Consider the following 21977-nt stretch of genomic DNA (forward strand, 5'->3'; position numbering starts at 1 on the left):
TGGCTGCCCTGTGGTTATTATTAGCCAGCAAAAGGAATCATGTGATGCATTTCTTTCATTGGGGCTTCACTTTGTATAGCTAGCTAGTACTGTCCTTTGTATTCTTTTCTTGTTATTGTTTCTGTCCAAATAATCGGTCATTGCTTGATTTCAACCTTGTCTGTCAAGTTTCCTTCCAGAGACTGTACTACCACAGAAGCCTGGACAATATGTCAACTTTGAATCACACACGCCCCCACAAAACTTGATAAAGATACAGGCTTCTGCCCTCGACTAGAGAGTGCAATTTAATCAGAGCTGCCAGTATGAAAGGTGTCAATGTCCTCTCAACTGAACTGAACCAGTATATTCTTAAAGAATGGGAACTCCGGTTTTCCGTCTTACTTAGCCTTTTAATTCAGATCTTCTTAATTGTTACTGGAACCTTGAGAAGGTCATCACAAAGATGGATTGACATTCTTCTGTGGTTAGCCTATTTGCTTGCAGATATTGTTGCTGTTTTTGGGCTTGGACTCATTGTAAGCAAGCAAAGTTTGTATGCCATATATTGCATCGAAGGTCAACACTATGCTCAGCAACGTTCTGCTTGTTACCAGGACTGTGTTCATGTCTACTGGGCTCCATTTTTACTCGTACACCTTGGCGGTCCAGACTTCATCACTTCTTTTTCACCCGAGGACAATGCACTGTGGCGAAGACATTTGTTTTATCTGGCTTCACAGTGCATTACTGTAGCTTATTGTTTCTATCAATCTCACCAATTCAGCCAGCAACTAAGGATCCCAGCGATGCTCATGTTTTTGTGTGGACTTATCAAGTGTTCTGAGCGTATATGTGCTCTGTACTATGCAAGTGCAAACAGCTTCCGCAGGTCCCTACTTTCATTACCTGATTTGGATGCTTACGATCTTTTAAAAAAAGATATCACAGCTCGTCCCAGACTTCAGCATCTAGAGAATATGAATTCTTCTTTGTCCCATTTAGAAGTGTTGCAGTATGCTTTTGTATACTTCAATACATTCAAAAGGCTTGTTGCTGATCTCATTTTGGGAATCCATGATCGCAACCTGAGCCGAGGGTTCTTTCTTGTTACATCATACAAAGACGCTTTCAGGATAGTTGAGGTAGAGTTGAATTACATTTATGATGTTCTTTTCACCAAATTACCTGTGTTGCATCACAAATTCGGCTACTGCAGCAGAACTCTATCCTTCGTTGCAGTTGTTGCTTCCTTTGCGCTCTTCCATTTTGTGGTAAAAAAGGAAAAGATTTTTGGGCTTGATCAAGTGATAACTTACGTTCTGCTTATTGGTGCAATTGCCTTGGATGTAATTCAGTTTTTTATGCTACTCACCTGTAACTGCACAGTTGTTAAGATCTTGCCTTTGTCTAATGCAAACGCCAACAGCAAACCATGGAAACTTATGTTCGGTGAATGGATACTCTTTGTGAATAGGACTAGGAATACTTTCCTGGATTGGTTGCTGGGTATATTTAGACGCAGAGAGTGTGACACATTTACTAATAGCAGGTGCGCTGAATCTTTGTCAACAATCAATCTGATTTCTTTTTGCTTAAACAGAGGTTCAAAAGGAAGAAGACAGTTTCATAATTATTTTGGCCTTGCCAATTTTCTGAATGGCATCTGGCATGTAAAACCACGGCTACTTACCCATGACATGACTAGTTTTATATTCGACGAGCTGAAAGTAAAATCAATGGTAGCTAACAGTTTAGAAACAGCTGAACGAATATGTTCATCCAAAGGAGAGTGGGTACTACAAGAAATTGAAGGTCATGATGCTTTTCTTCCTTTTGTCAGTAATTATAACTACGCTGAAACTGTTCTTCTGTGGCACATTTCTACTGAACTCTGTTGCAACGGCAGCCAAGATCAAGTCACTTATTATGCACAACGCGACATTGCAAAGAACTTATCAGACTACATGCTATATCTGTTGGTTATGAAGCCTGATATGGTGTCCTCAGTTTCTAGTGCTGGGAATAAAATGTTCCTAGATACTTGCATTGAGGTTGGCAAATTATTTGACATCAAATTACCCGAACTAAAGAAGAGAATGAGCGGTTTCTTTGGCAGAGAGAGCAAGAAAGAGAAGGAGGCTTTACACATTAAGGCCTGTGAAACAATTTTTTGCATCAATAGAGATGTTAAGCCGGTTCTCTTACAAAAGGAGGATCGATATAAATTGTTATTGTTTGATGCATCAGTTCTAGCCAAAGAGCTGAAACTGTTACCTTTGGAGCAAAAATGGTTAACAATAAGCAAATTGTGGGTAGAACTGCTATCATATGCGGCAACTCATATCAGGTCAAGTGCTCATGTTCAGAACTTAAGTAAAGGCGGTGAGCTAATAACTGTTGTTTGGTTACTGATGGCTCATTTCGGATTGGGAGATCAGTTTGAGATCAGCTGTGTTGATATCTGATTCCGAAGAAGTTAGTTATTTAATTATATACTATCAAATAATATCATGTGTGGTTTCTTGTTTGTGAATGTAATAATATGTTCTATATATGTCTTGTGTTAAGCAACTACCATTAATTTTTTAATAAAGGGTATAGATTAGCCAAGTCCATTAATTTTTTAACATCATACAAAGACACTTTCAGACTAGTTGAGGTAGAGTTGAATTACATTCATGATACTCTTTTCACTAAATTACCTGTGTTGCACCACAAATTCGGCTACTGCAGCACAACTCTGTACTTCATTTCAATTGTTAATTCATTTGCGCTCTTCCATTTTGCGGTAAATAAGGAACACTTTGGCTTGATAAAGTGATAACTGACACTACATTTGGGCTTGATAAAGTGATAACTTACCAATTCGGCTACTGCAGCAGAACTCTGTCCTTTTGTTGCTAATTTTAACTACGATAATATCATTCTTTTATGGCACGTCGCTACTGAACTCTGCTACAACGTCGACAGTCAAGATCCACACAGCTTAAAACAGACTGCCAAGCAGCTATCATACTACATGCTATATCTTTTGGTCATGAAGCCTGATATGATGTCCGTTGTTTCTCGAGTCAGGGACATATTGTTCCTACTGCTCATGCTCAGCGACTAAACAGAGGCAGAGAACTAATTACTGTTGTTTGGTTACTGATGGCTCATTTTGGCTTGGGAGATGAGTATGAAATTCTGACATATCTCCAAAAGAATGAATAGCTGATTGTTGAAGAAGTTGGTTCTCTTATATCAAACAACAGTATGTGTTGTTTCTTATTTGTGCATGTAATGATATGTTCTATGTATGCTTTGTTTAAATTTTCCTTGGCTGGCCTTCCACCAAGGTTTGCTGTGTAACAAGTTTCGTGCTTTGGTCTAAAACTACAGAAATGTCTCTCTAATTTTGAATGAAGAAATCGGGAACGAAACTTCTACAAGTATGAAAAACAATAAATAAGTATCATTAAGTGTTCTAAAATGTTATGAAACAATCTTGACAAAAAACATACTATAAAACAACAGCTATCTACGCATATCATGGATCGAGATGTAGCTAATGTAGTTGTAAAGAATGACAACTGATACACGCGTGCATAAGGTAATATTTGTGGAGAGCGCACATTAGGGGAAAAGCCTGCCTTGCAAATTATGAAAAAGCTCCATTTTCTACAACATGTCCAGATCTTTGGAAACTCACTGATGAATCCAACCAGCCTTCAGCCTTGGCTCGTTCAACGTACTGTGCAAACTTTTTCTCAGCATCAGGAACGTCCAAAGCTAAGTCGTCAAGTGATTCTGCTAATCTGCCAAAGCCTTTGGTCATCTGATTCATTGTTATGAGGCCGGTGCTAAAACACTGTCTGAGTAAACCCCACAATCTGTCATTTTTCTTTTCTATGATTGCCACTAGTGATTTCTTAACAACCTCATGGTTGAAAAATGGCATATTCAACTCCTTTATGCAGCGACAAGCTTCTTTAATATCCCCTCCAGACTCGTACTCCTCCAACAGCTTACCAATCTTGTCTTTGACATCTTCAATTGCCCTTCCACCACCACCCCAACACCTCAATATCCGCTCTCCGGAGAGACGGGCTTTGAGCAATGATTGTGCCATCTGCAGTACTTTGTTCCCACCTGAGTCAGTCCCTGAGCACTGGCTCTTAATCTCCTCTAAGTGTGATGGAGCAAGGACTTCATCTACCACTGCCCTAGCTAAGAACATTGCTAGGTCCTCTACCACAACTGGATTATCTAAAGCAGTATCATCAGCAGATTCAATCAACATAGTAAAGCCATTTACGACATCATCAGCTGGAAAACACAACGATGATAAGAGGACAGAAGCCATCTCTTTTTCTCTGTTCTTGCGATCCATTGCCAGCGTTATTAGCCTCTTAACAAACATTGCATTCAGTTCTGCTGCACAAAAACTATTCTTTGAATCTAGACACCGACTTACCTCTTGAATATCGCTTGAAAGGAAATACTCCTGAATAATGGACTGAGCCTTCATCTTGAAAGCCTTGGCTGCACTATCTTCTAATGAATTCCTCGCAGAAGGTGATGATAATGACTTCAAAGATGAGGCACACACCCAACCTTCTGATGCCGCTTTTGAAATTATACTCTGCAATTTCTCCCTTGCATCGGGTATGTCAAGTGACAAGTCATCAACAGTGTCAATAATCCGAGTAAATCCTTTTGATATCTGACTGGAATTGATTAAACATTCATCAGCAGCAGTATTCAATAGATCCAGAAGACGTCCCTCAGCTTGGGGCCTTTCCATTGCCATTATAATAGCTCGTTTAACGATTTCATGGTAGAAAAAAGGAACATTCAATTCTTTGATGCATCTGCATGCCTCTTTCTTGTCACCACTAACAACATATTCTGCTAAGAGATTGTTAATTTGAGCTTTCACATCTTCGACAGTTTTGTTCTTGCTCCCACCCCAACGCCGCTCTATGATTTCTGCATGAAGAGGGGCTGATAAATATCCTTTATCAGCTCTTTTAATCACATCTATTCCTTTAGAGTCCTTGGGTAAGGACTCCAATTTTTTCTTCAAAAATGCAGGAGGAAGTATGTCATCTACCACAGCTCGGGCAATAAACAATGCAAGAACATCAACTGTGTCTGGAATATCTACAATCAAGTCATCTGCTGCTTCAACTAGCTTACTAAATCCCTTGTAAACCTGTGGGGGATCAATCACATCAGCATAGAGCGAGGATAACAGAATCGCAGTCATCTCTTTCTCTTTGTCATGCCTATCCATGGCCATGGACACAAGCTTCTTAACAAAATAATAATTATAATTAGGCATTCCAAGTTCCCGCAATTCATTAGCAGTTGAGACAACATCATCAGTCGCAAAATACTCATCCACAATCACCGTTGCCTTCTTTTTGTACTCTGCAAGTGGTGAGTCTGATTGTGCTGCACCTCTTTTATCATGATCCTGCAATAACAATAAGAATAAATTGTCGAGTTTCCTAGAAGCAAGAATATAGGTTTTAGCAGAAATTGTCTTAAAAACCCGAGAAGGGTGATAATACTTATTGTATTACCTCAGCACTATTGTAGTTTGGGTCATTAGGGTCAAGGTGTTCATCATTCATATCAAGCATGCTGCCCCAGGTTCCTTTCCCCCCACAACCACCTGCAAAACAATTACATTACTCATCACCATCAACTCAAACTTCCAAATTATCTTTATAATATCCATCCAACATTGTTTTCTTTAAAAAAGTTAATGTACAGATAAAATCCACAAATCACAAATGACAAAAACACGACATGAAAGCCCTGCATAGTACTATAGTGATCACTGAAAGACAGTAGGCCTCTATCTTCACAGGAAATGTATTGCTTGCAGATACGAAAATAACATTTTCACTGGATATAAATTAAAGTTATAAATTGGCTACCTTTCTTAGGACGACCGTCTCTTCCAGAATGCGAATGCCTGTCATTCTTGAGTGGACTCCCAGGCTTGGCAGTGCCATGTTTCCCATGATGAGCATTAGGCGACCTCGGAGACTTTGGGGATCTCGGGGACTTTGGAGATTTTGATGTCGAGATTTGTAAAGGGGAAACCGATAAAGGGTCTATACTTTCTGAAGCAGCTCTAAGTTGTTCCTGATGCTCATTCGACATAAATTTGTCACCGTACTCCATGTTTAGAGCAGCTTCACCTTGGTTTCATTTCTGCAACACAGTCCATAACACATTTATTAGGCTGATCAAAACCGAAATCCACTATGCACATTGTAATGATCTCATAAATGAAAGAGAAAAATTAATACAAGGCAAACATCACATTCATGTTATTGTTGAATGATGCCTACAAGGGATCATGCAAATTTAAAACATAATCACTTACAAATTGATGTACAGAATGATGATAAGCCAAGATGAAATTTGCATGATCTAAAAAAATATATAGAACTTAGCGGAGGAAGAAGAGGTCTTTGAGTACAAAAAAATGGGAGAAAATAGAGGGTCTGATGACTATTCATCAAGACCAGACCAAGGATACAACAATGTATCGTTATCTTCTTACATCTGTAACTGTAACCTCAAATTTAAAATCTTGATATTACATTTACTTTTGATTCGATCGCAAAACTCATTATCTTGGTTCCGAGCTCTGTAATTTATTATCTCAATTGAACAATCCCGGCCCAAATTTATGTATTATAAATTCAAATACTGAAAAATTATTTAAATTTTAATTAAATAAATTTTTGAAAAACAGATAGCCCTAATAAATCGGTTCAAATATTGTAAGTCGTAAGACCAAGACATTAACGTTTTGGGAGTAAGTATTTCTTTTTCTCTGACGAAAAGAATAAATATTTTAATAGGGTCGCGCTCTAGAGAGAACCAACGCTTAAAATAGAACCATAGAACCAATTCTCAACCGTTAGATTCACTAAGATTTAATGGCTCAAGATTAACGTAGGGAATCTTTTAAAATGTTATGACAATCAGCATAAAATATGTATAATCAATTATAAGGATAGTGGTGTAATTTTACGTATATTGCCATTTATTGAAAATCAATCAAGATCAATCATAAACGATAGTTACAACTAAGCTGTATGTATTACTTTGATCAGATTAATTATCAATCAAGATCAATCATAAACGATAGTTACAACTAAGCTGTATGTATTACTTTGATCAGATTAATTATCATATTTCTCCATCACTACATCCCGTTTTCTTTCATTTAATACTCAATGGAGGGCGTTCATGAAAAAACAAGTATATATACTCACGTCTCTTTATTTAAGGTTCTGCTGCTGCACACCAGTTTCTATGTATTTTGATGATCTACGTGGTTCTGCTGTAGGACCCTACATATTAAATAGATTTTCATGATCTAACATGTTTGTATCACTTTTTTAAAGTGAATATACACAAAGGTTCTGTTACAGACCTTTTTTTTAGAGTGAATATACACAAAGGTTCTGCTACAGAACCCTTTTTAAAAGGGAATATACACAAAGGTTCTGCTACAGAACCCTTTTTGAAAGCGAATATACACAAAGGTTCTGCTACAGAACTCTTGTTAATACTTGAAGATTTAAAGGGTTCCTAGGCTAAGGGTTCCAAGAGGAACATGACCTCTTGTCCCACGATTAAGTAATGAGAAATAAAATAAAAATCTCCAAACATAATCAACCCACTATATTTATGATTCACAGGATTGAAAATGCATAAATCAATAAAGGTCGCTAATATAAACTTGTAAGTTTCGCATCGGAAATTTAGCTTTTGTGATGATATTTCAATCAAATGATCTGTAATGTATCACTTTTTTCCCAATGAACACAAATACTCAATCCATCAAAACTATGCTCAGTCATTTTGAACAACCAAATTGTAAACTTGGTGGATTTGACTTCTTATAGGCAGAGGTTCAGCATATGAACTCCAATGTTAGTACCACTTTTTTTCCAATTCCACACAAATACTCATCCCACCATAGGTATGCTCAGTCATTTCAAACAACCAAATTGTAATCTTGTTGGATTTGACTTCCTATATCCAGAGGTTCAGCATATGATCCTTTATATAGTTCTTCTGAATTTTAGAATTGTAATAACACTTCAAATCGAACACCTTCTACATTACAACATTCTTTTTCATATCAACACCAAAACTTGTTGGATTTGACTTGCAATAGACAAAGGTTCAGACTATGAACTTTACTGTTTGTGCTACTTTTCCCCACTTCACACAAATACTCTTTCCACCATAACTATGCTCAGTCATTTTAAACAACCAAATTGTAATCTTGTTGAATTTGACTTCCCATAAACAGAGGTTCTGCATATGAACCTTTATGTAGCGATTCAGTTAAGGTGGAATTTTATGTACCGCTTTATGTGCCGCTTCAGTAATGGAGGAATTTTAGATTTGTAATAACATTTCAATTCGAACGCCCTCTATTGTATAGCATTCTTTTTCATATCAACACCAATATTCATTCCACCATAACTGTTTTTAATCACCTCCGACAAAACACTTGTAAACATGGTGGATACGACTTCCTCCAGACAGAGGTTCAACATGTGAACCTCAATATCCCCTTTCGTAACTTTAGCTTTGTGATAAGACTTTCAATCAAACAACCTCCTCCATACAGTGTTTTTTTTTCAAATCTACACCGGTATTCATTCCACCATAACTGTTACTAGTCATTTAAGATAAGACACTTGTAATCTTTTTGGATACGACTTCTTATGAATAGAAGTTCAGTATATGAACTTCGATGTGTCATATTATATATTTAGTTTATATAATAGAACTTCAGTTAAAACTAAATCTAGTGTGCCACAATTCACCAACTCAATACCTATACTCATTTTATCATTACTATGCACAATCATTTTCCGACAACAAACTTGCAAGTGTAATCAGTGAGTCTGGTAGTAGATGGGTTTCGTTAGTACATTGACGAGTGTATGTATATATATGTATATATCTGTTCTCACCTTCTGCAGAGAAGCTTGATTCGAGGACGCTGAAGATTTTATGATTCGAGGATGATTCGATGCTGCTGATGTAGTAGCGTTGGTGAATATAGGAAAGTTGTCAATCAAATCAAAATTGGGCGCTGATTTTTATCCTAAATATTTTGGGTCTATACTGCCCTTGGCTATGTACCAAATATACTATATATTTTTTTATTTAAAAAAATTATGGTTCTATGGTTCTATAATTAGTGGTTCTCTTTAGAACATGACCCTATTTTAATATTCTATATTTGGGTCAAAATATTTCCAAGTTGAATTAGCAAAGTGCAAATAGCCAAACACCTCTTAGTTTTGGCTCCCTAAATTTAAAACCTTCATAAACCCTAATAAAATAGAACCCAAATCTACACAAACTTGTGTCTGTAATCTCTATCCGAATTGAACATGGAGGACAGAGAAACAGAGATGAAAGAGAAGCTAGAATCAAAAATAGGCAAATTACACAGTGCCCAGATGGATCTTATTGCTTCTCTTCAAGTTCAAGTCCCTGATATCGTTTCTGAAATTGATCTTTCACTCAAAGTCATATCTTCTTATGGTGGTAAGCCTTATACACCTTTAGCTAAAACCCCACTTCCAATTCCTACTAAACCCCCCAAGATAGCAAAAACCCAGTTCAAATCTGTGCTGAATTTGAAGAATGAGGTTGTTTCGCAGTCTTCTGGGGCGAAACAAGAGAGTTTTAAGGGTTTGAGTAAGTCGAATGAGGTTCCGGGTGGTGGGGATGGGGAAAGATTGAGTCTCGATAGGATTGGGGGTGGGGGTAAGAGTTCGCTGTCAATTGTTAGGTATATGGTGGCTGTTTGTTTGTTGGAGAGGGTTCCGTTTACGCCTATCGATTCATCGACTGTGTTGATGAAATTGGAGAATAATGTTAGTGGGAGTAATGAGGAGAAGGCTGCGTTGAGGGAGTTGGGTGGGGATTCAGGGGGGATTGTTGGTGTGGAAAAGGCGTTGAGGTCAATAGCAGAGGAGAATGGTGGGGTGGAGTTGGAGGAGTTTGTTGTGAGTGGAAAGTCCAGGGTTATGGTTGTGGAGATTGATAGGGTGAGGTTGGTTAAGGAGTTGCCGGAGAGTAAACAACAGGCTGTTAAGAATGAGGGGAATTTGAGTCAGGGTCAGCAGGCAGCGACAATAGGAGGGGGAGGGGGTGAGTTTAATAATAATAATAATGGGATGTTTGGAATGGGGGGGCCGATGGGTAGGGCTCCGGATGTGTGGATGGGACCTGGGGATCCGCATTTTCCAGGAATGCCGCCGATGTTTCCTGGGAGTGGAGGTCCAGGTGCAATGATGGGTCCAAGGGGTGGACCAAGAGGAATGGCGGGAATGATGATGCATAGGCCTCCAATGGGTCCTAATGGACAATTTGGTGGACCTAGTCCGACTTCCATAAAACCCAGGAGTGAAGAAGATGATTTGAAGGATCTTGAAGCATTACTTAATAAGAAGTCCTTTAAGGAAATGCAGAAATCGAAAACTGGAGAGGAGTTGTTGGACCTCATTCATCGACCTACTGCCAAGGAAACTGCTGTCGCGGCTAAGGTTTGTTATTTACTGAACTCATAGGGAACACACACACACACACACACACACATCATTTCCATCTTGATGAATTAAATAAACTTGGGCTGTTTGTTAATGACATATGGCATCTGGATTATCTAATTACAATTTGATATGCGGAAGCATTCTTTGTCATCATCAATCACACATGGTAGACACCTTGCATCCTAGAACAATGTTAAAGTTATCTGTAAACATGGTGTTGAGGACATGTTTGGTGCTTATGTTGATTTCTGCTTTTCATGATAAAATATGAAAGTTATGTGAACTGCCCTAAATAATGGAACCTGTGGATATCTGATTGATTCAAGTTACAGACTTTCCTATTGCCTCCTTTTTAGATACTTGTATATAACTGATAACACAATGAGGAATTGAGGATACAAAAGAGTACATGAAGTGTGTGTGTGTGTGTGTGTGTGTATTTGCATTCTTTATCAGTCATGGGAATGAGAGTAGTCTACATTTTAAGGTGATCGCTAACATGCTGAAGGTGGTTGTATGCTTTAGCTTTATTATGTATTTAGTTGTATTCCACCGTTTTGTTCCTTCTCTGTTATCACTCACGGTCTCTAGTTATGAAATAATACATATACGCGCGATGCGCCTGCTCGCGCGCACACATTTGCACTTATAATTATTTTGTTAAGTTGGTAAATAACAGTTGGCTAAGTATGCCATCATGTTCAGTTGTCTCATCTCGGCTATCAGTATGACAGTCTCAGCCTCTAATTAGGAGATAAATCAATAATACGTTTTCTCGTCTGCACGCGGACTTATATCTATTTTGTTAAGTTGATAAAAGAAACAGTTGGCTAATAAATCTACTTTTGTGGAAATATCCATATTTGTATATTGTATGTATATTGTAATGATAGTTATCTTTGCTTCCCTCAATTTGTTAGTGCTTTTACCATTATGACTGAATTAATACTGCAATGATTTCAGTTTAAAAGCAAAGGCGGTTCCCAAGTAAAGGAGTATTGCTCAGCTCTTACCAAAGAAGATTGTAGGCGTCAATCTGGTTCCTTTTTTGCGTGTGAGAAGGTCAGTATAGCTACAGTCGTGTCATTGTAGTAAACAATTTTTGAACTCTGGTTGTAAATGTTGTAAACTAAGTCATCTTTTATTTTTATCCTGCCGAAATGTCAATGAATTTATTCATGTTTAGTCTTCCAAGTGTCAGCTATACATTACATTGAGCTAGGTTTGTTTTAGTAGGTAATTTTTAAAGCTTTCATTAAATAAAGGCTTATTAGTTCATTCAGCTTTCTATTCTCGGTGAGTTGAGGCCCGTTCTAGGGTTTAACAACTTGCAGCAAGATTTATATATTTCTAATTAGACAGTTAATACTGTAGGCAAATTGAACAGTGGCTATTTTGTGTACTCGGGTGAAGTACAAATGTTGATCTTAAAAGCTGTCATCACACACATTTACTTATATTTCATGTGATGGGCTGTAATGAGTAGAAAGTTGTATTTATGGAATCACTTTGCTTGAAACAACTGCAGTTATCTAATATCATATTAAAGAATTATTTTGTTCTCAGGTTCATTTTCGGCGCATAATTGCCCCTCATACTGATGTTAATCTCGGGGACTGCTCCTTTCTGGATACATGCCGACACATGAAGGTGAACTCTGTTTTCTTTTAAGCTTGTATTTCTGCAAGTGAAAGATTCTTGTTATTTACTTAACTAACAACTCTTATTTTATAATAGACTTGTAAGTATGTTCATTACGAGCTGGACTCAACTCCAGATATATCACAAGTGATGATGGGTATACCTCAAAAGACACTCAAGCCTCAACGTGCCGAATATTGTTCAGAAGTTGAGCTTGGTGAATCGCAGTGGATAAACTGTGACATTCGTAACTTCAGAATGGATATCTTAGGCCAATATGGAGTTATAATGGCAGATCCACCGTGGGACATTCATATGGAATTGCCTTATGGAACTATGGCGGATGATGAAATGCGTACCCTTAATGTTCCTGCTTTGCAGACTGATGGTTTGATATTTCTTTGGGTAACTGGACGGGCAATGGAGCTTGGACGAGAATGGTATGTTGCCGCATGTGTTTTGAGTTAAAATGACTAGTGTAGGAAGTATAGAAGCTTATGATCGTAAAGTCATGCATATGCAGTCCTTTCTGCCCTATATTTTTCATTGATTGAATATGATTTCATTATCTCTCTCCTTATCTGTTGTCTACTTTTTTTTAATGCCTTTTGCATAGAAATGTATGTCATACTGTCATAGTACCCTCTGAGTGAAATTTAACTTGTGCGTCCATATTACTGTAAAGTCTTAAATGCATATCTAACCCCTAATCTTTCCTCAAGTCTTACTATCAAATGCTGATAGTTTGAGTTTACCTTGGAAGGGTGTTTGTTTTTAGATAAACCTTAATGCCATAAATTAGGACAATTTAATTGCAAATGGCACGCCAAGTTGGATTACATTTCAATTGAAAAACGTTCTTAATTGAAATGACCGTTTTACGTCTAATTTATATGCAGAACATGTCCTCATTTTTCGGTTAAGTGTGTTCTAATTTCTGGAAATAAGTGTGCCATCCAGCACGTTGATAATCAATCATATTCAAGAGAACAGGTTCAAGTGTCAACATTGTGCCAAACTGTAGGGTGTACACTAGCAAGCTATATTAAAGAAATAATGTATTAAGGCAATGGTGTGGAAAGCACTCTCACGCTGTACATGCAATTCAAAACGATGTGATTTGATGCAAGTTTCAAATCGGACAAAGTGGTGGCAATCTCAGTTTACAGTTCGGGTTCGTGTCTATAAATTGGTGGATTTCAGGTCAAGCTAAAATTCCCTAGAATTGCATGAAATTGAAAATCTGAGTTTAAGGGAATGAAATTCTAATTTCGGCTCATTTTGGGTCACTCACGGGTTGACCAGGTCATTTTTGGGCCACTTTTGGGTTTTGTCTCGGTAAATCAGGTGCGAATCGGGTCAGGTTTCGGGTCTTGTCTGATATTGCCACCCAACAAAATAGTTGTTTGTTTATGCACGCTTAAGAAGTTACACTTGAATATTGACTCTTACATTTTTTTGCGAGTTTGTGCCTTTCACCGCTTCACAACAATCTTGTAATATCCGGTGTTTAACTTAAGAGTTCAACCATAAGATGAATACATGTATGTGAGTTGCCCTCTCTATCGAATGCTTATCACCATTGGATAAACAAGTCTGAAATTTGAAATTTATTCCATCTGAATGGTGTTTAATGTCAAATTTACATGTTGATTATTGTATACTTGTAGATTATTGTATATTTAATAAGCTTACTTGTGTATGTACTAAAAAATTTATTGCACTTGTTTATGTGCCCATTTCATTCTGTCACTTTAGTATAGCCACTCTACTAAATCATCATTCAGATTTCACATATCCCTTTAACATATATGTGAATTTAGCAGTCCAATTCTGGTCATTGCACAAAAGTTATACAAACCAGTGTGTACGGTAACATCTTTGGATAGACATTGAAATGACTGCGAGACATTGACTGGGATTACAATAGAGCAACTATGGGTTTTTATTATCAAATTTAGTGTGTGTATGTTGGCCTGCTTAATACAATAGTTAAAGCAACTATGTAGTTGTTCTATCTTGATATTTTTAATTTATGTTATGTATGTTAGCCTACGTAATACAATGTTTTAAGCTCCGTGCTGTGTCCTTAAGAATGATCTTTAGGCTATAGCAAACATTTTGTGTATACTTTTGCGTATAATACCTACAGGCTACAGCACCCTTTAGCTATGCTGGGCGCTTCAGTTCTCTGTCCAAGTTTGTTCATATGGCATCTTTTCCTCTTTTTTCAGTCTAGAACTTTGGGGGTATAAGCGCGTGGAAGAGATCATCTGGGTGAAAACTAATCAACTTCAGCGAATAATCAGAACAGGACGCACAGGCCATTGGCTCAATCATAGCAAGGAGCATTGCCTTGTTGGAATAAAAGGAGATCCAATTGTGAATAGGAACATCGATACTGATGTAATTGTTGCTGAGGTTCGAGAAACAAGCCGCAAGCCAGACGAGGTAAAAATAGTGCATGTCCTCCATTCTAGATATACATGTAAGATGCTTATCAAAGCTTATTGCATATTGTATTAATATGTAATACTAAAACAGAAATTGGAGACAGGACCGTAACATATAGAAAAATTCAGATTTGCTGGTCGTTAAGCATCTATGAGGTAAAACAGTAGATAACTAATATATAACTGATGCGATGTGCACACACAATGGTTAAATTTTGGTACATATCAGAACTATATACATTATATCATTGGCATGGATGAATAAGAAACCCATACTCAGGCTAGGCTGAGAAACATTTTAATGCTTTAAATTTCAGTGCATACACCATAATTACTTTTGAATAAACAAATATTTATTGGACCTTCCCAATTATTATTTTTTTGAGTCAAGTTACATATCTTTCTTTTGGATAAAACTTTCTCTTTTGCATTAAATTTGTGAAAGCATGTATCTTATTTGACACGTTGACCAGAAATTGCAGCCAAGTCCACAGACAATACCTGGATGTAAAACTTTTTGAGTGCAATTACTTTCACTTCCATTAAATATCAGTAATACAAATAGTAGGTCTGCAAAAATAAGAAGAAAATACTTTGTTTTGCTATCCTTTTCCCTCTGTTTGATGTTTTATTATTCCCTAAAGACTGAAGGTCACACCATCACATAGCATACAGAGAATTAGGACGTCACGTTAATATCAGAGCAGAGTCTGATATGGTTATTACATTTTTTTAAGGGGTCGAAGAATAAGTTAAATATTTATTCTGATGTATCTGGCTTCTTCCATCGATTATTTATTGCATCTGCTTTGTTCAATTAATTACTGTTTTCTGAGTAACTTTTAAGAAGTGAAGTTAGCACTATATTGACCTATTAATTGGCAGATGTACCCGATGCTCGAGAGGATAAGCCCAAGGACAAGAAAGCTAGAGCTGTTTGCTCGAATGCATAACACACATGCAGGGTATTTTTTTTCTTGCCAAAGCACCACTTTTTTAACACTAACAGTGTTTTCTTCTATAGCATCATTTTTTTCACTTGCGGTGCTTTTGTACTTTTCCTGATAAATGAATTAAACGGTTGCCATCTCCTGCTGCCAAGATCATTATTGTTTTGTGTCACTATATGATTTTACTGTAAATATGGTGTAGAAGTATGATAGAATGAAATCTAACTATCTTGCTTACATTGGCCAATCTATCTAAATAGTTTCACCAGTTTAGCTGGCTGAAGCCTTGCGGTATGTGCTAGACCCAAAGTTGAATCAAAAAATATAATTTGGTCCCTATATCTGCAATGCATTAGGTACTTAGTAAATTCATTTTCGGATGGAGGTACTAATATTGGGTACCTTGTAAATGCTCTCTCAGCATAACACTTGTGCCTAATACACCTATTTTCCTCTTTTTAATATATATAGGTACTAAGTTTTAAAACTTTCAATTTAAAGGGGCTAAACCTCTCCAGCAATTGCCAGTAAAAAAGATTTTTTTTATCCAAGAAACATAGGCCGATAGATCTGAGCACGTGACAACAAAGATTTAGCAATTCCTAACAACAAAGATTAATTTCTCTACCTCCCTAGAGTAAAGTCAAGTCATAGAACTGGATCAAGAAGCCACCACTGTCTTGATTTCTGCCTCATCTCCTAATGTTAATAAAGTTTTATTTTCTGCATGTTCTACTATTCTGAACTTTAGTTTCAAACTCATCACCGTCACTACAATTTTTTGGTTTGCTGTTGGTGACAAGTTGTAATAACAGTAGGTCTAAAGTTTTTGTAATTTTGTGAGATTCAGCCAGAGTATGGGATTTTCATTTAATAAGTTCTGTACATAAATAGGTGGATGTCACTAGGTAATCAGCTGAATGGAGTCCGGTTGGTTGATGAAGGGCTTCGAGCAAGGTTCAAAGCTGCATATCCAGAGGTTGAGGTCCAACCTCAGTCTCCTCCTAGGGCTTCTGCCATGGAAGTGGACTCTAGTGCGCCTCAACCACGAAATATGTTTAAAGGGGGTGAATCAACATCAACATCAGCACAGTTTGCAGATGATAGAGCTCCAGAGGCAGCCTATGCCCCTGACAAAAAACCAGTAAATGTTGATGCGGAGATGACAAGCTAACGACTGATTTCCTTCACAATAGTAGGTCGTGACTTTTGGGCCTTCAAAATAGTGGGTCGTGGCTTTTGGGAGTTTCAAGCAGCAACCTGCATAAGATGTTAACAGACCTTTATACAACAAGGATGACCTAAACAGAAATTGATAATCATTCTATGTACAAGGTTGCCAGTCGCTGTTTTGGCTGCTAAATGTGAATTATGTTGTTAGATTAAATTTGTTGTGCCAATAGATCGACCTTATGTCCGTCCGATGGAATTGGAACCTACCAAGAGGCTTTCTGTTTAGCACAATTAATTAAAAGGCTGTTGTATCATCTCTGTAAATTACACAGGAACTGCTAATGGTGCTCTGCTTATTGGCCTTTTGATGCCTTATAGATATTATTGTCACTTTTGTGGTGCCTTTTTGTCCTAATGTTTAACAAAGGTGTTATCCACCTTTGTGCTTGTAATCGCATTAAACTTTGAAGAACTAAATATATTCCTTAAACAAATAAACATTATAAGCAATAAAGATGTAACAGATGCAGCTTTATAGCACTGGTAGAAGTACAAAGAATCTTATACATATGTTAAAGAATCAATAAAAAGCAGAAAACCTATAATGAAGAACTATTTGTACGATGAATGTTTGAATATGAGTTTGTCCTTTCATATGCCGGCCTAGACTAATGCACTCAGGAACCCTATGGCTACTGACAAGAAGACTGGAATGTTGATTGATGAAGATGAAGATGGTGGTGCTGGGATTGATCCAAACACATTTTCGTAAGAGGGTGATGCTGCTGGACCATAAGGAGGTGCTGAAGAAGGTCCACTACCAGAAAGCATAGAAATCTTGAGCTTCTGATATTTTTCACAGTGACCCTTCTGTCCACTGGTGAAGTAATAGTTATCAACAGAAGTAATGTTGAACAGAGAGTTGCCATTGTTCATATACAAGATTGGATCTGTAATGTTGCAGCTGTTGTAAGCTTCTTCGGTTACTTGCACAACTGAATCTTCACTTGGCGGATACAGAAAAACTGCAACGTAAACAAGATTAATACTAACTTTGAGCCCGTGATTGACAATGCAATCAAAAGAAAGATCAAACAGTAAACGTTAACTTACGTAGAGAGTCTCCAATCTTGAGGCTGTATTTTTTCGACCATTTGGAGTAGACATTTTTATTGGAGGAAGTGGGAATACCCCAAGCACTCAAATCTCCAACCTTGTATTGGTAGCACAAGACTTGAGTTTGCATCAGCACAAGAAACAGGAGAGTTGCAAAACATAGCAGCTGTTTCTGAATACCAAGGCTCCCCATCTCTGGCTCCTGGTGTAGCCTACAAGTAATGAGGGACAGATTATATATAGTTGGCAAGATCAGTGGTAGAGATCTAAGCTTATTGGGGTGTGAAATGGCAAGTGGAAAGCTACATTTTTAAATTCATGAGGATCATGTAGTGTGATAGGCTACTGCATTTGTGGACAATTATTTATTAGTCAACCCTACATATTGATGACAAAAATAGCACAAAAATTGCAACATCCCAAGATCTACTATTGTGTAACTTTTACTAGTGAAATTAGTATAATCCCAGGTTATAAATTTCAACTTGATGATTTAATTACCTCTGGAATATAAGTATTGAGTAGTATTTGTGTAAAGATACATAATGTGGATCTGAATGCATGATTAGCCAGCAGAATAATTAGGCCAACATGAACATCAGAAGGCAGAACAATAGCATGTGGGATGACAGTTGTAACATTAGATTACATGAAATGTTGCATCATATAAAAGATGGAAAATGAAAGCTAAGAGAGGGGGCAAGACGGTGGCATATATTGCATTCGCTCAATATTATATATATATATTTGAAAGATTAGAAACTACAGATCCATCAAATTATGAAGAAGTAAAACTGAACAATAACACGGTGACGTGTGTTTCAAAAAAAAAGAAAAAAACCCAACACGGTGACGTGAATATTTGTGACATCGAGTTAAAATGGTCAAAAATAAAAGTAAATAAAAAAACATAAATTATATGATATTATTTCATCTTTTGGGCTGAACTTCGAAATACAAGTAAAAACTTTATAAATTAATAATGTCAGGACCAAAAAAAAATATTATTTTAGAGAGTTATTAATTTAACAATAAATTAATAATTATTAATTTAAAGAATTTTAATCGATTATACTTTACATATCAAACAAAAAGGCAAATTAGTCTATGCCTATTAGAATTACATTAGAGTGAACCTTAAGACTCAACTCAATGTAAATTAGTAACTACTCCTATGTTTAATAATCATTTTTGAAGTATTGTACAGTAAATGAAAACAAGAGATTTAAATATGTTCAATGAACATTTTTTATGAATTATGAATTTATGATTTTCATGGGAACAAAAATTATAAAGAGATCTGCCGAAAAATTATTATTTTTATTATTTTATCGAGTTTTCCAATTTTTTACATTGACCCAAGTCTGAACCGGACAAATTTATTATTTTAGAGAGTTTATTAATTTACCGAGTATTAATTTAAAGAGTTTTTACTGTATATGTATCGCTTTAATAAATTGAATAAACAGGGGTATTAATAATTAATTAAATAATTATTACTTGATATAAATATAATAATATTACTTTTATCTGTAATGTATATAGTAGTTATTTAAGATCTTAACCGTAGAAAAATATTATCATTGAAATTAACCATCAATGTTTGAATTTATATCAATAATAGATGTTAAGCCTTTAAACTTAGGATAATAAGAAAGAATGTATATTAGAAAAATATTTTATGAAAAACTTTTACATAAACGTGTGAGACTCAATTCTCGTAAAATAAAAAAATTAATCATGATATTACAAATTCTAAATAAAAAATATAAAATATTAAAATTAATATTATATTTTTTTGTATATTAAAATTATAAAAAAATGTAGCAAACCATAGCAATCATAAATCATTAAAATATAATAGATAAATAATATATAAAAGCAACCCATATAAGCCAATATATACACACACATTGGAGGTGAAGTGAAGCGGTGAAGTAGTTTGAAAGTTTCACCGTGTCTAGAGTTCTCTGTTCGGTACTACCTTAACCTCTCTAACTCCATTCTTATTCATATGTATCGGTTATGTTACATATATGTTTATTTGTTCTTAGGTATATTGTAATTGGGCTTTATGCATAAACCCTAGTTTTTCGAATTAATTAAATATATAATATCACAGCACAGAACATTATTATTGAGTGATGGGTTGTCTTTGAAACCTGAATTTTGTTTCTCACTTGATTGTGCTCTCAGAGTAGTTCAGATCGAATTTCTTTCTCGGTATTAGAGCTTCGTTATTTTTATTTGTTAGTAGTAATTTTTATTTGTTTAATGTAGTTCTTGTTAGTTTTGTAGACAATTGAATTTGAATTTTACTTTGTGTTGGATGGATTTGATGTGATTATTGGGTTGATGTATCTTGTAATTGTGTGGTTTGTGCCGTGTGGTAAGGGTTTTACACTCTATTTTATGAGTCTGCCAGTGATTTATGATAATTATAGTATCATTGTACTTCCCTGGTAAGTAGTAGTAAAGGTTTGTATTTCTGCATCAACATTGCGACACTCCCCCCTTGAGTTTGAGAAGAAGTTTAGGTATTTACTATGGCCCCGTTGTTTTTTTTTACGTGGAAATGAAGAGATACTGAGTGATATATACTTGTGGTGTGAAATAATTGTGATTCCTTGGCTTGGAGGTAGGTCAAACCATATATGACCTTTGTGGTTATAAATGAAGTCATAAATGAAGTGTTGTGGCGAATAAAGTGGTCTTGGTTATATGTGCGGACCGTAAATGATCGGCCTTTAGCAAGATTTTGATAAATGGGAACTTTCTGTTTTACCAGTGCCTAGATTCATCTTCTAAAGATTAAGTGGTAATTGTTTCTTACCTTCTTGTTATATAGTTTACTGTTATGGAAGCCTCGGATGATGCTGAAGCTGAATATGCTGCCTTTAAACAGAAGGTGAAAAAGACGGTTTATATTGACAACCTTTCACCTCTAGCAACTGATGCTGTTGTGAAAACTGCACTGGGTCAATTTGGAAATGTTCTTAATGTGCAATTCATTCCCAACTACATTGGACCTAGTAATATGCCAGCTGCTGCTTTAGTGGAGATGGAGAATGAAAGGCAGGCTATGAAAATTATAGAGGAAACCGCTGACTTTCCATTCATGATATCTGGGATGCCAAGGCCTGTAAGGGCATTGCCGGCTGAGATGGAGATGTTTGATGAGCGCCCAAGGAGGCCAGGTAGAACAATACAATGTCAATGGTTGGAAGAAAAGGATCCTGATTTTGAGGTAGCACAGGAGATCAAATATCTTGTTAAGAAACATGCTACTGAGGCTTCTCACTTGCTTAAGGTAGACTCAAATCCGTCTTAATTATTAAACTAATCTATAATCTATTGTCATATAACTTAGTTTTTTCTTGTTTGTAGCAACAACTTGCAGAGGAAGAGAAACTTCATAATAAGCATGGAGAAACCCTAAAAGCAAACCACAAGAAGTATGAGCTGATAGATAGAGTTCTAGCTGATGGAAGTGCTAGAAAGTTAGGGAACTGCTATAACATAAAGTTGCAAGATAATTAGGACTGGGTATATGTTAAAATGTATGTCGAGTATGCGATCTTGTTTTTATGTCAAGTACAGTTGCAGTAGTCGCATTAAAGTTCTAATATGCAAGGACTTGTTGGAGGTTTTCCTTGCATATCCGCAATTTATCCAACTATTGGAATCAGACAGATGGACAGATGAGCGCGGGGCCTAAGCTTTTGGGCTGCTGTTCTTTCTTGAATGATATTTAGCTGACAAACTTAACATAATATGAAACTTTTGGGTATGATGTATTTTGTTGGCATGTTGCTCAGTTTCCATGTGATGAACTCGAATTTATCTCGAAAAAGATTGAGACTAAAATATGCTAATTGTCAACTTATATATTGATTGTCGATCCTCGTCAGGCTATCTTCAACCCAAGTATGTTTACATTGTCTTGGTGTAAAAGTGTGATCAAACCCAGTTTCTAAAGTTGTGCTTCATATTAGTGTAAATTTTGTTTTTTGCTACAATTTTTTTTTTTTGGAATCTCCTGCACTATAACTAAAAAACAA

The 21977-nt window shown here is 36.3% G+C and overlaps 5 protein-coding genes across 6 annotated transcripts; 3 read left to right on the forward strand and 2 right to left on the reverse strand.

Annotated features, from left to right (window-relative positions):
• The first annotated feature begins 305 nt into the window (after window positions 1–305).
• LOC108207593 (uncharacterized) lies at window positions 306–2447 on the forward strand. Its single transcript, XM_017378029.1, has one exon. It carries the CDS (start codon window positions 306–308, stop codon window positions 2445–2447), a length of 2142 nt encoding a protein of 713 aa, XP_017233518.1.
• Window positions 2448–3416: 969 nt separating this feature from the next.
• Window positions 3417–6494, reverse strand: LOC108208470 (MA3 DOMAIN-CONTAINING TRANSLATION REGULATORY FACTOR 2). The gene is made up of 4 exons (XM_017378998.2): window positions 6368–6494; window positions 5913–6192; window positions 5553–5644; window positions 3417–5443 (listed from the first exon to the last, which is right to left on the reverse strand). Exons 2-4 carry the CDS (start codon window positions 6160–6162, stop codon window positions 3623–3625), a joined length of 2163 nt encoding a protein of 720 aa, XP_017234487.1. The 5' UTR covers window positions 6163–6192; window positions 6368–6494; the 3' UTR covers window positions 3417–3622.
• A 2795-nt stretch (window positions 6495–9289) lies between these two features.
• Window positions 9290–17215, forward strand: LOC108209424 (N6-adenosine-methyltransferase MT-A70-like). Its single transcript, XM_017380324.2, has 7 exons — window positions 9290–10577; window positions 11547–11645; window positions 12150–12233; window positions 12321–12664; window positions 14459–14675; window positions 15563–15642; window positions 16522–17215. The coding sequence occupies exons 1-7, from the start codon at window positions 9417–9419 to the stop codon at window positions 16799–16801; spliced, it is 2265 nt and encodes a 754-aa protein (XP_017235813.1). The 5' UTR covers window positions 9290–9416; the 3' UTR covers window positions 16802–17215.
• Window positions 17216–17300: 85 nt separating this feature from the next.
• LOC108209425 (early nodulin-like protein 8) lies at window positions 17301–18223 on the reverse strand. The gene is made up of 2 exons (XM_017380325.2): window positions 17914–18223; window positions 17301–17825 (listed from the first exon to the last, which is right to left on the reverse strand). Exons 1-2 carry the CDS (start codon window positions 18107–18109, stop codon window positions 17464–17466), a joined length of 558 nt encoding a protein of 185 aa, XP_017235814.1. The 5' UTR covers window positions 18110–18223; the 3' UTR covers window positions 17301–17463.
• Window positions 18224–19823: 1600 nt separating this feature from the next.
• On the forward strand, window positions 19824–21709 carry LOC108206686 (ASI1-immunoprecipitated protein 1). 2 transcript variants are annotated; one of them, XM_017377066.2, is made up of 3 exons: window positions 19824–19893; window positions 20765–21226; window positions 21304–21709. In XM_017377066.2, the coding sequence occupies exons 2-3, from the start codon at window positions 20774–20776 to the stop codon at window positions 21454–21456; spliced, it is 606 nt and encodes a 201-aa protein (XP_017232555.1). In that variant the 5' UTR covers window positions 19824–19893; window positions 20765–20773; the 3' UTR covers window positions 21457–21709. The 2 variants fall into 2 exon arrangements, with proteins under 2 accessions (XP_017232555.1, XP_017232557.1); XM_017377068.2 differs by lacking the exon at window positions 19824–19893 and adding an exon at window positions 19977–20139.
• The last annotated feature ends 268 nt before the right edge of the window (window positions 21710–21977 follow it).

This window comes from Daucus carota, chromosome 2 (assembly GCF_001625215.2).
Source record: "Daucus carota subsp. sativus chromosome 2, DH1 v3.0, whole genome shotgun sequence".
In the NCBI taxonomy this organism is placed as follows: Eukaryota; Viridiplantae; Streptophyta; class Magnoliopsida; order Apiales; family Apiaceae; genus Daucus; species Daucus carota.